This window comes from Erithacus rubecula (genome assembly GCF_903797595.1).
Source record: "Erithacus rubecula genome assembly, chromosome: Z".
NCBI lineage: Eukaryota > Metazoa > Chordata > Aves > Passeriformes > Muscicapidae > Erithacus > Erithacus rubecula.
In genome coordinates, this window is record NC_136661.1 from 25,085,336 (window position 1) to 25,099,217 (window position 13,882).

The 13,882-nt window shown below is 52.1% G+C and overlaps 1 protein-coding gene across 2 annotated transcripts; it reads left to right on the forward strand.

The window, feature by feature from the left end:
* Nucleotides 1-197: 197 nt before the first annotated feature.
* Nucleotides 198-13,542, forward strand: LOC306814147 (myogenesis-regulating glycosidase-like). 2 transcript variants are annotated; one of them, XM_079329919.1, is made up of 2 exons: nucleotides 198-304; nucleotides 7,210-13,542. In XM_079329919.1, the coding sequence occupies exon 2, from the start codon at nucleotides 7,335-7,337 to the stop codon at nucleotides 9,369-9,371; it is 2,037 nt and encodes a 678-aa protein (XP_079186045.1). In that variant the 5' UTR covers nucleotides 198-304; nucleotides 7,210-7,334; the 3' UTR covers nucleotides 9,372-13,542. The 2 variants fall into 2 exon arrangements, with proteins under 2 accessions (XP_079186045.1, XP_079186046.1); XM_079329920.1 differs by lacking the exon at nucleotides 198-304 and adding an exon at nucleotides 2,518-2,922.
* Nucleotides 13,543-13,882: the final 340 nt, after the last annotated feature.

Here is a 13,882-nt window from a genome sequence, read left to right on the forward strand (position 1 = left end):
ACCTCATGAAAATCCCATCCCGACCCAAAAGCATCCCGGCACAGCCCCGCCAGCGCCAAAGCCCATCCCTCCCAGCCCGGGGTACCCCATCCCCACGCACCCCGACACCCCCAGCAGGTCCGGCCCGGGCGCCCCCGCGCTGCCCTCCCGGGCCGAACTACATCTCCCATCGGGGAGCGCCGGTTCGGGGGCCGGTCCGGGGCGGGAGCCGGGGCGGAGCGGGCAGCGCCCAACCCCGGAACCGCGCTCAGCCCCGCGCCCGGAGCCCCCGGGCCGGCGGACCGGCCATGGCCCGGCGGTGCCGGTGAGTGAGCGGGACGGTGAGCGAGCGGGACCGGGCTGCGCTCGGGCGGGGGGCACAGCCCGGCTCGGGGGCACAGCCCGGCTCGGGGGCTGCGGGCGGAGGCCGGCGAGAGGGTCCCGCTCCCGCAGACCCTGGGCTGCAGCTTCGGCGATGGCTCGGGAAGGCCCGCGGGGAGCGGGGTGGAGGTGCTGAGCTTTGCCCGGACCTTGGGGTGCGAGCTCTCCGCACCCCGCCGTGCAGGGACCGCCCGGGCTCTCTGATGGGTGGGAGTCTGGCCGCACGGAGAAGATGAACGCAGCCGGGAGACACGTCCACGGCACCGCTTACAAAGTGTAGCTTCAACTTTTGCCTCTTGTTAGTGAAAACTTTGCAGACGGGTATACGCAGCTCTTTGTGCTGGGTTGGGTTTGGAGTGGGTTTTGGGACAGCTCCGCCATCACTGGCTATGGCAAGGAGAAGCCAAAGCTGAGTTAGAAAGCAGAAATGTTTCTTCCCATTTTTCCTCTTACCACCTTGGGATACTCATGACGTCCAAAGGGCAAATGCCTGGCACAGCAGACACCTACAGCCCAGTGGAGAATGGAGTTTGTGAGGTTACGTCTGCATAGCTGGATCTGCACATGGAAGAGCTACAAGGGGGCACTTAAGGGAATTGGTGACTGCGTTTGTGCCAAAGTTGTCCAGCATTAGTGACTGTTGGATATGGATGCAAATTCCAGGACTTAGGTCAACAACCCAGCATCATGAGCCATCCACAGCTCTCTGGAGCTGCCAGTGCCTGGAGTTTCATGGTGACTTGATGGCTGGAAGATCGTCAGGGCTGTGCCAGAGGGATGTACTTAGGTTTCCATTTCTCACCCATATCGTGTTGTAGCGCTTGGATGTTGGGATGGGCTCAGGTTTCAGTATGCATCAGCATCAGAAATGCTGAGTGCTTCCAAACTGCTGACTCAGCTCTTTGAATAAAGAATCTGTGTGACAAAACAAGGCACTAGGTCCCACTTGTGGGGTGGTTTGTTTTGGAGGACAGAGATGAGTGGTGAGATGGACACTCGCTTTGGGGAGACGCTGTTGGACTGGTGGGGTGGTCAATGGCACATTTCTGGTACCAGCTGGAATTGGGCTGGGGAACCAACAGACAGTGGCAAAGACACCAAAATCTTTGTAGCTGTGTATCTTACATGGCAAAAGTGGTAAATGAAATAAGCTAATAGCTCCAGTGTTTGGTGTTCCGCTTTTGCCACTGTTGGGCATGAGATCTAATGGCCCTGCAGGTTCCAAGGAGCTGATTGCTGGGCTCAGGGTTACCCCATGGACCACAATTTTAGAACCAGGCTCCCTTCTTCCAGCTATCCCAGAACCTGTAGGACTTCTCCAGGGTGGACAGAGACATATCCTTAAAGGGAGAACACTGGAGCTTTCTATCCCTCATGCCCAATGTACTTTACTACAAGAGGACCAGGAGGGCTCATTTTGTTTTAAAGTCTCCACAAATCTTTGTGGCTCAGATAAATTCAAGCTCCCTGATGTGCCTCCAGGCAGGGAAAAGCAAAAGCCTCTGGTCATGATTTAGTCATGAGACGAAAGCCGTGTGCAGGGTTAAAGTGAAAACCCAGCTTGTTAAACTTCATCTTGGTAATTACTAGGGGGTGAAGAACACAGAAAGATTATATTGTAAAGAGGAATTGTCAGGGGTGTTAAATATTAAGTTGTCTGCTGCCAGAATTGGTTCTGGCTGATCTGTATTCATGGTCGAACACTGGATGAGGTGTCTAAATGGGTTTGGAGCATCACTTGGCACTGAAAACTTTAAAGGACAAAACTGAGCTGCAAAGTCACGATTTCTATAATAAAGGTGAAAGTATTTAAGGCTGGGCAGAGCTAATGCCACAGCTTCAAATATCCTGCCTCCTCTTGCAAATGGAGTGAGGTGCTGGCAGCCTGTTTGCACTTTGCAGATGAGCTCTGTATTCACATGGCCACATTGACTTTGGGGTTTATCCTCCGAGTGTCCAGTGCTGTTTAATCCTATCTTACAAACCTTCCAGCAGCAGTGTGGCAGCTTGTTTCTTTTCACATAAGTCAGCCGCACTACTCTTCTGCATCATGACTCTGCTTAAAATCACAAGACCTGGGGAAGAAAACAAAAACCACCCCAAACCGTGTATTAGATTTTGGGTTGGTTTTGTTTTGTTTTTCGTTTTTCTTTCTGGTTATGGCGCTCCTGCGAGTGCCGGGAGGAGATGCGCCTTCGCTTCCCGCTGCCCTGGCAGGGAGGTGGGATGCCAGCCCTGATCCCGGGTCTCCGGGAGCCGGGGCTGGTGGAAGCTGCGCCGCCCCTCCTGGCCGGCTCCGCTCGCCTTGGCACACCCCGGCCGGAGGGTTGGCTGCTCACACATCCGTCACGGAGCCTGAGGAAACACGGCGGTGACGCGCCGGTCCCCTCCTCCTGCCCGCGGGCACCCGCTGCTCGCGGAGCGGCTCGGAGCGCCCCGTGATGGAGAGGATGGAGCTGCCGGGGACGCGGCGGTGTAGCAGTGCTCCTTTTCTGTGTGCTTAAAAAGGCGTCTGTGGTGGAGTCAGGCGGCAGGCAGGGATCCCCAGGAAGCCATGGCCAGGTAAGCGCTGGGGCGCCGTGCCCCGGAGGGATGAGGTGCCTGGCTGCGTCCAACAGCCGGGTGCGGTGGGGAATTTGCAGCAGCCCTGACAAGGGTCTGTCACATTGCGGGAGGTGCAGAGAGACCCCCAGCGCAGCATATCCAGGAGCCCCTCAGTGTGTCCATCTCTGCTCTGGCCACAGCAAGGACAGTGAAGGTGGGCGGTCCCCTGGGGCACCGTGCGCCCCTCGCTGTCCCTGCAAAGCCAGAGTTGCTGCGCTGGCTCAAGGGCTGGGTGTCTGTGCCCCCTGAGGTGGTTTGAGTGTTGCAGGGATAAACCCAGAGCTCCAGAGTGATCCACCTTATTATTTGGGGGAATCCACCGGATTAGGGGGGGAATCAGTGGCTGTGATCCATGTGGAATCAGGGTGTGTGGGGAGCCCTGCGCCCTGTACTAGTGTTGTCACCAAGGTGCCCCCACCTGTCCCACCTGCTCCCATCAGCACCAAGTGGGGAGAGCAGTGATTTCACCCTATTTGACTCCTAAAAGCCCTCCAGTGCTCTGCTGCAGACCCCTCCAAGGGAAATTAAACCCCTAGAAATGGTTTGTTTGCCCCCGTCTCAGGTGTGCAAAGTCCCTTTGTCAGGGCAGGTTCCCTGTAGGGAGTTCCAGACAGGGCACGTGGAGGCTTTTTTTCTCCCACAGCTTTTTTGCAGAGAAGAAATTTCTCCCTTAACTTGCTGTCCTAATTCCCTGCTCTTGTGTGGGGTTGGAGATGCCTCCTGGTAAAATCTGCAGTGTTTCTGTACTGTTTCCTGAGCTCGACTCCTGCCAAGATGTTTGGGGAGGAGGCAGCAGCACCTTGCAGTGGAAGAGGGAGGGTTTCCTGGCATCCCGGCGTGGGAAGTGGGTGTGTGTCCCCGGCAGGAGCTTGGCCCCCAGCACGCTTCAGACCTGACCCTGCCAGGGCAATAGAGAGCAGTTGTATGTTATTGACCCTCTTTAAATGAATGTCCTAATTTGCAAAGTGGCTGGGGTTAGTGGTGCTGTGGGTCTCGCAGCCCGTGGTTAGCGGTGGTGTTGGTAAAAATAGAAGCGGTCAAAAAATGGATTTTTATTTTTACTCCGTAAAGTGTGTCCTGTTCAGATGTTTTGCTTTCATCTCGAGTTGAGGCAAGGCAACTCACTGCTTCCACAGAACACAGAGAAAAAGCTTTGTTTTGGGTCAGCTGGGAAGCTCCTGCACAGCAAGCTCCAAACATGCTGTTTGACTTTGACACTCTCCCTTCTCATTTTCTTTTTTTTTTGTTTGTTTTTTTGAGGAGTTAAAGGTCGCCACAATGTCATCTTGGAGCAAAATAACAAGTTAGCATTACATACCAAAAAAAAAAAAAAAAAAAAAAGTTGAAAGAGGCAGTGCATGAGCAGGCACCTCTGCAGGCTGCAGCTTGTGAGTGAGAGGTGGAAGGTGTCTCTGGGGAGCCTGGGAGCCTTAGCTGTCACCTGGGAAACAGCCAAACTTCCCACTGGAGAACATACACTCATGTTAATAAGGCAAAAGAATAGAAGCCACAGACCAGAATTGTTTTTGGAGACCTCCTTGGCCCATCACTGTACTGGGTGATGCCTGCAAACACCATTCTCAGCATCTTTGTTGAAATGGTGTCCAAGTGGGCAATGTCCATCAGCAGGTCCACAGGGTTTGATCCTGGCACAGCCACAGCAGTTAGAGGATTAAATTCACCAGCTCAATCACCCAGCTTGCACATCCCTCTGAGGCAGATCGGTGTCCAAGGGACTCAAGAGGCAGCAAAACCTTTCTTAAAAAACACATTTTTCTCTACTGGCAGGGGCAGTGATGGCTTCCTCATGTGTGCCAGGAGCTCCAGCCCGTGGGGGGGAAAGAAAGAAACAGCCTAAAAATAGAGCAGCTTCGAAGTAGTTCATAAATAATAAACCAGCTTTCTGAAAGGGATATGAAAATCCAGAAACTCCCTGAAGCCCTGGGAGCTGCTGTCAATTTTAGATGGAGCCACAGCAGCAGTATCAGATATTTCTTGGTCTTAAAACCCTGAATGAGAATTGGCAAAGGAAACACTGTTACCTCTTTTTTTGTAAAGAAATTGTAAAATATTTTCCCAAAAAATTTACAAATCCTGCTGGCAGAGGGTGCATTTTACTTTTTTACTCCTTGAGCTTTGCAGTCTCCAGATAAGGCACAAGTGAGACACGGGCATGCCTCTGGAGTGACAGGTATTTGCACAGCCCTCCCTCTCTGGCATCCCAAAACCACCCAGTGTTGAGAGGGTGAGGGGTGGTTTGGGCTCAACATAACTGTCTCTATTTCCAGAAGCACCCTGCCACTTTGTGCTGGTGTTGGCCAAGGCCCTCCCTGCAACCCCTCCTCCCCTGCCATCCCTGGGAGAGCCCTGTGCTGCTTCTGGTTCACCTTAAAGCTGAGGAAGAGTTGAGTCAGGGATGAAGGTTTATCCTAAACACAGCCCCATCCCACGACCACCTCCTCCATCTGTAATGCTCAATTTTGGCTGGGCTCAGCTGGCCTTGCATCACAAATACTGGGGAGAGCCCTGTTGCCCTCCTGGGGGCAGAATCCAGTGCTGGGTGACACTCTGGAGTGCTTGGGGCTGTCCCCATCCCGTGCCAAGCTCCCCACTGGCAAGTGAGGGCTCTGTGGGAGTTGGCCGTGGGACAAGTCATTTAACTAAACCTATCGCCTGTTCAGACTAATCACTTCCTAATGCCTCTATAATCCCATTTAAAGCAGCTGGCTGTCTAGAAAGTTACTGGCTCCCAGGGGAAGGTTACAATGACCTGTATGGCTACACAAAAAGTTCCCCCAACTGCAAGGTCTTGTCCAGTATGTGCTTCAGGATGAATATAAACACAGAATATTTTGTTGAGCCTGTGCACAGATGCTGCTGTGGGTTTACATATAGTGTCCCTATAGTGGAGCAACAAGGCTTAGGTGGCTTTCAAGACCTCTTTCTGCTTTACTTTTCCTTTCTTGGGGGGAAAGATCTGTTAAGGCACAGAGAAATACTTATTCTGTATTGGCATACCTGTGGCAGGGTTTCAGTTCTGTAATTCATTTTGGATCTTTTTCTTCATTTTTATTAAGAGAAAAAACAACCTCATTATGGTGAGTCTCTGCAACTGGTTTCATTTGTGCCCGAGAAGAGGTTTTTCCTCTCTGGTTTGCTCACAGCCACGAGATTTACAGCCCCAGAGCCTGGGAAGGAGGTGGCTGTGTTTGCTGGCACCAGGCAGATATCAGGCAGCTGGTCTGTGGCTTTGCAGCTCCTCTCCCTCCCCTACTCCTCCTGCAGCTGTGTTTGTTTCTCGCTCCCCTATGTCCTTACTTTACTTTCCCCCCCTGGATCCCGGGCGTTATGCTTGGCAGAGCCGGCCAGCCCGTGGCCAAGGAAAAGCCATTAGCTCTTGGCACAGCCCCCTTCCCCGGGGCCACGCAGGGGAGAGTGGATGGAGCTGAAACAGCCTGCAGCCTTGCTTCATGGAGGAAGGGCCCTTTGGGCCCACTGCTCAAACAAGTGGTTAGTGGTTAACCTTTCCTGCAAGGTTACCTTTTCTTCCAGAAAAGCTGGAAGTTCTTTTCCACCCAGAACTGCTGCAAAGCTCTGAGCACACGGCAGGAGACAGATATTCTGTGCCACTCTCTCCACTCCCTACATGTCCCGCCAAAACCCAGACATGAGCCACTGTGTCCCAGCCCTGTTTGTCTCTGTAAGATGTGGAGAAGTAGGGATTTATTCACCTTCACTGCAAAGCATCACCCAAGTGGAGCAGTTGGGACATGCTTGGGACAAGAAGAGGATGTTGCTGCAGATGAATTAAATCTGTCAGGGAGCCAGAGTGATTAAAATGAGGATTGGCTGCATGGAATTCATTACGTGGTGTCTTTTATAGCTCCCAGTTATCCCTGTCTCTTAAAGACGTTGTCAGTGGGCTGATCTGGCTCCTGTTCAGCCTCCTTCTATTGCCACCCAGTCTCCATTCCTGCCTCACTGAAAGTCTTCCCAACAACAAAAAACATTAAATATGGCAATGACTTGGTCCTTGTTGCCCTGGGGTTGTTCCCTGTGTAGGGCTCAGGCTGTTCTCCGCATGTGCTGTCTTGCCTGGAGTAATTGGAGATGGTGTCTGGTATTTGGAACACAGCACCTGGCACGTCACAGACGGGCAGAGGGGGCTGGGGGGAGCAAGTGGATGGCACGCTGTCCCTTGATTCAGAGATTCTCTCTGACTATTTTTATCATCTCCTTTTTCAGAGGTGGGTGTTCTGGGAAACAGTGGAGGTAGGAGCTCTCCTAGCAATCCAGTGTCTTCTCCTGAGAAGTCCAGGCGTATTTCCTTCCCACTCCTCTGCAGAAAGCTCTAGAGAAAGCGCAGCACCATGTACACGTTCCTGCCAGAGAGCTTCACACCGGTGAAGCAGAAGCCCTCCAAGGAGCTGAGGCCCATGCTGGGCGCCATCTTGCTGGGCCTCATCCTGTTCATTGCTGCCGTGGTGGCCTGGTGCTACTACACGGTGTCCCTGCGGAAGGCGGAGCGGCTCAAGACGGAGCTGATGGACCTGCGGGCGGACGGCTTCGTCATCCGCAACCAGCACGGGGAGGTGGTGTTCCGGCTGGCCTTCCGCTCGGGCAGCCTGGACCTGGAGTCGTGCTCCAAGGAGGGCGAGATCCTGAGCTGCTCGCGCTCCAGCCGGGGGCCGCTCAACTTCTTCATCCAGACGGTGAAGCCCAAGGACACGGTGATGTGCTACCGCGTGCGCTGGGAGGAGCTGGCGGCCGGCCCGGCCGTGGAGCACACCATGTTCTGGGAGGACGCCCACTGGTACGGGGGCTCGGAGATGAGCACCCAGCACTGGCCCATCCGCCTGGCCGGCTACCAGGAGCCCGTGCCCTACGTGACCAGCGACGTCTACTCCTTCCGCGACAGCTTTGGCGGCATCCTCGAGCGCTACTGGCTCTCCTCCAAGGCGGCGGCCATCAAGATCAACGACTCCGTGCCCTTCCACCTGGGCTTCAACGCCACCGAGCGCTCCCTCTTCTTCCAGGCGCGCTACAAGGACTCGCCCTACAAGCCCCCCCCGGGCCAGCAGCCCTTCCCCGAGCTCAGCTACCGCGTCTGCGTGGGCTCCGACGTCACCTCCATCCACAAGTACATGGTGCGCAGGTACTTCAACAAGCCCTCCAAGATCCCTGCTGAGAACGCCTTCCGATACCCCATATGGTCCACGTGGGCCCTCTACAAGAATGACATTGACCAGGATAAACTCTTGAGGTTTGCTGAAAAGATCAAGAAATACCATTTTAACTGCAGCCACATTGAGATTGATGACATGTACACCCAAGCCTATGGGGACTTTGACTTTGACCCTGTCAAGTTCCCCAATGTGACAGAGATGTTTGCAAAGCTGAGGGAAGATGGATTTAAGGTCACTCTATGGATTCATCCTTTTGTAAACTACAATTCCTCCAATTTTGGCGTGGGGATTGAGCGTCAGCTGTTCATCAAGGAGCCATCGGGGCGGCTGCCAGCCATGGTGGAATGGTGGAACGGCATCGGGGCCATCCTGGACTTCACCAACCCAGCAGCCCGCGACTGGTTCCAGAGCCACCTGCGCCAGCTCCAGCACAAGTACGGCATCTCGTCCTTCAAGTTTGACGCGGGCGAGACCAGCTACCTGCCCAAGCAGTTCAGCACCTTCCGCCCACTGTCGGACCCCAGCATCTGGTCCCGGCGCTACACGGAGATGGCCATCCCCTTCTACGAGCTGGCCGAGGTGCGGGTGGGCTACCAGTCACAGAACATCTCCTGCTTCTTCCGCATCATTGACCGCGACTCTGTCTGGGGCTACGAGCTCGGCCTCAAGTCCCTCATCCCCACCGTCCTCACCATCAGCATGCTGGGGTACCCCTTCATATCTGCTGACATGATAGGGGGCAATTTTTTTCCCAATAAAACCAATGGGGCAGTGGAGATCCCTGACCGGGAGCTGTACGTGCGCTGGCTGGAGCTGTCTGCCTTCATGCCCTCCATGCAGTTCTCCATCCCGCCCTGGCTCTACGACAAGGAGGTGGTGGAGATTGCACAGAAGTTCATGGAGCTCCACGAGTCGCTGGTGGCCCCGCTGCTGCTGGAGCTGGCCGGGGAGGTCACCGACACGGGCGACCCCATCATCCGCCCCATCTGGTGGATCTCGCCCCGCGACGAGGCCACTCACCGGATCGACTCCCAGTTCCTCATTGGGGACACCCTCATGGTGGCTCCTGTGCTGGAGATGGGCAAGCAGGAGCGGGATGTCTACCTGCCAGCGGGCAAGTGGCGCAGCTACAAGGGGGAGCTGTTTGAGAAGACCCCAGTGCTGCTCACCGACTATCCTGTTGACCTGGACGAAGTTGCCTATTTCCTCTGGGTTTCCTAACAGGCTTCTTCATCAGCTTTGGAATAACCATGCCTTACCTAGGACTTTCTAACAAATAGTAACTCTAATTGCACATTTCAGTTGAGACTGGGGTGGAGGAAGGGAACTAAATAGACTTCACTGTTCTTGGGGATAATTTTTTTTTTTTTTTTTGCAGGGATTGATCTTGGTTTTTTAAATTTGGGTCTGGTGGTAGGCCCGATTTAATTACAGTAGGCAGCAATTTATCTGTGTAGGTCAGAAAGGAGTTGTCAGTCTGTCTGCAGACGCGTAGTAAACCCAATGCTTTTTCTCTTCTCAAAGACAAGAGTTGGAAGTTCCTTAGTGCCTGTGGGGAGCATTCCTAGCCTTGTGGGAGCACCTGGCCCTGGGTATGGGGGTGTGTGCTGTGGGAAGACTGCTGCCTGCACAGCCTGCCCTAAGTTTTATAATACAGCAGATATATTCAAATGGATATTTTTATGAGCATAAAGCAAAATAGAGTTATATATATATATACACACACATATTTTTTCCCCCTTTTGCCTGGCACGGTGCTGAATTAACAGTTGCCCCATGCTCCTGCGTTCCTGGGTAGCAGGCAGGCCAGGTCACTCAAGTGATGTCCATGTGTTTTAACTGAATGGGTTGCTTATTTCCTGCTGGGACAGCTGCATCCCACCTGCTCACCCATTTGACTTCCTCTACAAGGCTCTTGCCTGTGTGCTGTGCCTGGGGCATCAACATTGCCTTTCCTAGAGCAGTGCCACCTGTACCAGCACATCCCATTTTTTAAGCATTTATGACCCTGCTTGGTTACATGATTATCCTGCTGATACCACGCTTTATGGTTTTTAAGGACAGATGAGGTTTGTTGCTGGCAGAAGGGCTGCCTGGAGCAAAGCTGTCCTCAGGCAGTCCGTGCGGCGCTTCCCTGGGAACAGCCAGTTCCCAAGAGCAGCACGTGCTCTGGATTGACAGTGCTGCTTGCCCATAGCCAGGTTGCCTGTGGGTGGAAAACACCGGCTCAACGAACTGATGGGTGTGTGCCAGCGGCTGTTCTCACTGCACCCACGGAAATGTTCTCATCTTACGCAAAGTTAAGCTAATACCCATCTCAGGTCGCTGTTAGAGGTGATGACTTTGTTGAGGGTTTTCCTCAATTCCTCTCTCCCTGGGAAGCTCCCAGGAAGCTTCTCAAGCAGCATTGGTGTTGCTGGAGATGGGATTGCTGTAAGAGGCTTCTAGAGGGCACCTGGGGTGATGTGATCCTGCACCCCAAGTCCCCAGCATCTGCCTCTTTGGCAGATTTTCCATTTGGTTTTGTACAGGAAAGTGCATTTGCAGAGACCTGGGGCAGGGCAAACAGGATTGAAGTCTGGCAGCCTTCTTCCCTAAGGCAAGAATTCCCAGCACTGCCCCAGTTAGGAACATGTGTCAGCCCCTGAATTTTTAATGAGCTTCTACAGAATTGAATTGTGATGGCTGGGAAGGGTTGGGCACCGTGCCCAGGCTACAGCTAGCCAAGGACAGCTCAGCATCTGTGGGGCTTCTCCTGGAATTGTGTCTGGGCTGGCCATGGGTCTGGCACAAGTCTTGCAGGTCCCTGCCCACCTGGAGTGCAAGCATTTCCTGATGCCTGTTTGTTCCTCAGGCTTTTAATTCTGAAGGACTCAAGTTTCTTCCTGGCCACCAGGGCAAATAATGGTGATCTTACAAGTTGCAGACACTCTCTGGCAAGGAATTAATCCTGGAACCTCAGTTTTACTCATCAGGGCACTGTCAGGAATTGGTCCTTGCTTGCAGGATGGCTTTGAGTTGAGTCTGGCCATCCTTGAAGAAAGGCTGAGTGTGGTGGGAGCTTCTGCACCACAAGAAGTGCATGAGGACCATGCTTTGATAGGCTCCAGCTCTTCCCTTTCAACCTCTGCTCATGAAACATTTGTCATCCCTTGCTGTGGGAGTCGTATGATTCCCTAAGAGGCTGCCCAGAACAAAGGCTGGGTAGAGTTAAAGGAATGAAGCAGGGATTTATTAAAAGGCCTTCAAAGGATATACCTTGGGCAATATAAGATCCTGGCCATGGATCCACCCGAGATGAACAGTGGGTCATGAGTTTTTACACTTTTACATGTTTCGGTCCATTGACGTACTGGGGTTAATTGTCCAATTACAGCTTCAGGTTATGAAGCCCCATCCTCACAGATTGCTCTCCTCAGTTTGCTGTGGTTTTTGGGCCCAAAGCTGCGAGTGTCCTTGATTCTCAGGCTGGAAAAGGATTGTTTTGTCTGACTGAACTGTGAGGAAATCTTGCTAACACTTTATATGAATATTAGTCATATACTAATGCAGTACAGAATCTGGAAAATATGAAAAGTTAAGGCATCAATTAGGTGGAGGAGATGTTGTTGCATAGCTCAGCTGTCAGTGCAGAATTAGGATCCATGGCACAGGGCTTCATGGGAAGGATCCTGGCATGACCATGAGATACTGTCTTCTCTTCCCCTGGTTCTATGCCACTCATCATATGCATCACTCATGAGGAATGAGGCTGTGTGAGGAGAAACACAGCATCCCTGTTAGTATCCTCCTACTATTAAAATGATGGGAGCAGCCAGATGAGTGCCTTCAATCTCCTTGCAGTGGTTTCAGGCACATGGAGGAAATTCTCCATTAGACACACTGTCTTCTTTCCCCTCCCCTCAAAAAGAAAGGATTTTATTAACAAAGTTATAGTTTTCTTTAATTTAACTTTATCAATGAATGGGTAAGATTATAAAATACCCTTATTTTTTTAAATGCTGTAATTAGGGCACAAGTGGACATGGCTGTTTATGGTCCAGCAAGGAGGAAGGTAAAGCTGCTGAGAGGACTATGAGTTAATGTTGGGGATAGGCTCAGCAGTGCTGCCTTAAGCTGTCTCACAGGCTTCTAGATGCCCTTTCCATCCAACTTTTTGCCAAAACCACTATTTCTAACACTACATTGTAGCACTGCAGGACTTGAGGATCTCTCAGACCTTGCAGACCAGAAGCTCTGCACAGATACCATGAGAACTGCTGCTAGGGATATTTCTCTGATTTACACCATGGGTCACTGGCCAAAGCTGGGTTTAGCTTGTCTCAGCCAAGAAAAAGCCCCAAAAAAGGTTTGGGAGTTGGAATCAGCCTTTTCACACTTGATGCTTATGTGATTGAATTTTAAAGCTTACACTGTTGTGTATCAGGTTTCTGGATGCTTGTGTTTGTACATGCTGTCCTCTGTCAGACTGTAATGCTGGTGAGTCTGTTTTTAACCACTTTTCTAATTCTTAATTGGTATGAACTGTAACATGAATTGCCTTGATTGAGATAAAATTTTAGAAAACAACAAGAAGTTTAACTCTGTCCATCTGTACCAAGTTGGTGGGGCTGGTGGTTCAGGGAGATTTGGGGCTTTTCTTCCCCTAGTCTTCACTGAAATCAGGGTTGGGATTGTTGTTTTATTTAAAGCTTGCAGCCTGCAGCTTTGATGTATGTTTTAAAAGGAGAAGCTGGCAGTAACCTCACTCTTGTGTTTGCAATGGTGGCAGAAAATCCACTGGATTGAGGATTGCCCTCCTTTAGGTCCTGTCAGCAAAGACACTAGCTGTGCCCTAGGGCTGGCCTAGAAAAGGCCATGTCCAGGTGAACCCCAGTGTTGTGTTAGCCCACAGGGGTGGGGATCATACACATCTCTAGGGTTGTGGCCCTATTTCTACAGACATTCACCCAAAAAAAGGTTTATCAACACCGAGTCTGGAGATTTGCTAGTCTGTGCTGCTCTCAGAGGACACAGACTTCGACTGTTTGTAGGGGATGAGCTAGAGGAGCCTGTTCTCAGCGTCCCTTGGGCTCTCCAGAAGGTCCTTCTGACTGTCCCCACTGTCCCTCCCCATGATGGCACTGACAACAAGGAAATGGGTGGAATAGATATTTGTGGCTGTGGGAGGACCAGGAATGGAGCATGTGAGACTCATTTAGGAGCCTGCCTTGCCCCACATCACCCCCTTTGCCCCAAATAATATTTTTCCTTCCCTTTCCATTGTCGCCTCACAAGCCATAGCTGCCTTATGTCATTGTACATCACTAGCAGTGGCCAACCCATACAGCATGGCATGAGGGTTAAGAGGGACTTCATTTCACTCCTTTTGCAATAAAAGACATTTTACCAATGCTTTTCCTTTGACTTCTTGCTTGGGTGTGAGTTCCAGCCATACACTTGGTTGATGATCACGTGGGAGATGAAGCTGGTGCTGCTGAGGATCTGTGGGCAGTTTGGCAACTTAGAGCATTCACAGCCTTGCAGGAGATCCTCAGTGATACAGAGGTTCTTCTAGGCATCTGTGCTTGGGGTCTGAATTTGGTTTACATCCTCCCAAAACCTGGTGCATTGTGTAGAGAGCGTGTCTGAGGCTCACCATGGACATGGGGACAGTGAGTGGGGTCAGGTCTGTGCTGGGTCTCAGCTACATGGCTGAGCTTGAAAACACATCCACAGCTGTGCATTGCACA

What these genes read in the sequence shown, in the direction of transcription:
- LOC306814147 (XM_079329919.1), top strand. Translation starts at nt 7,335, where the DNA reads ATGTACACGTTCCTGCCAGAGAGCTTCACACCGGTGAAGCAGAAGCCC.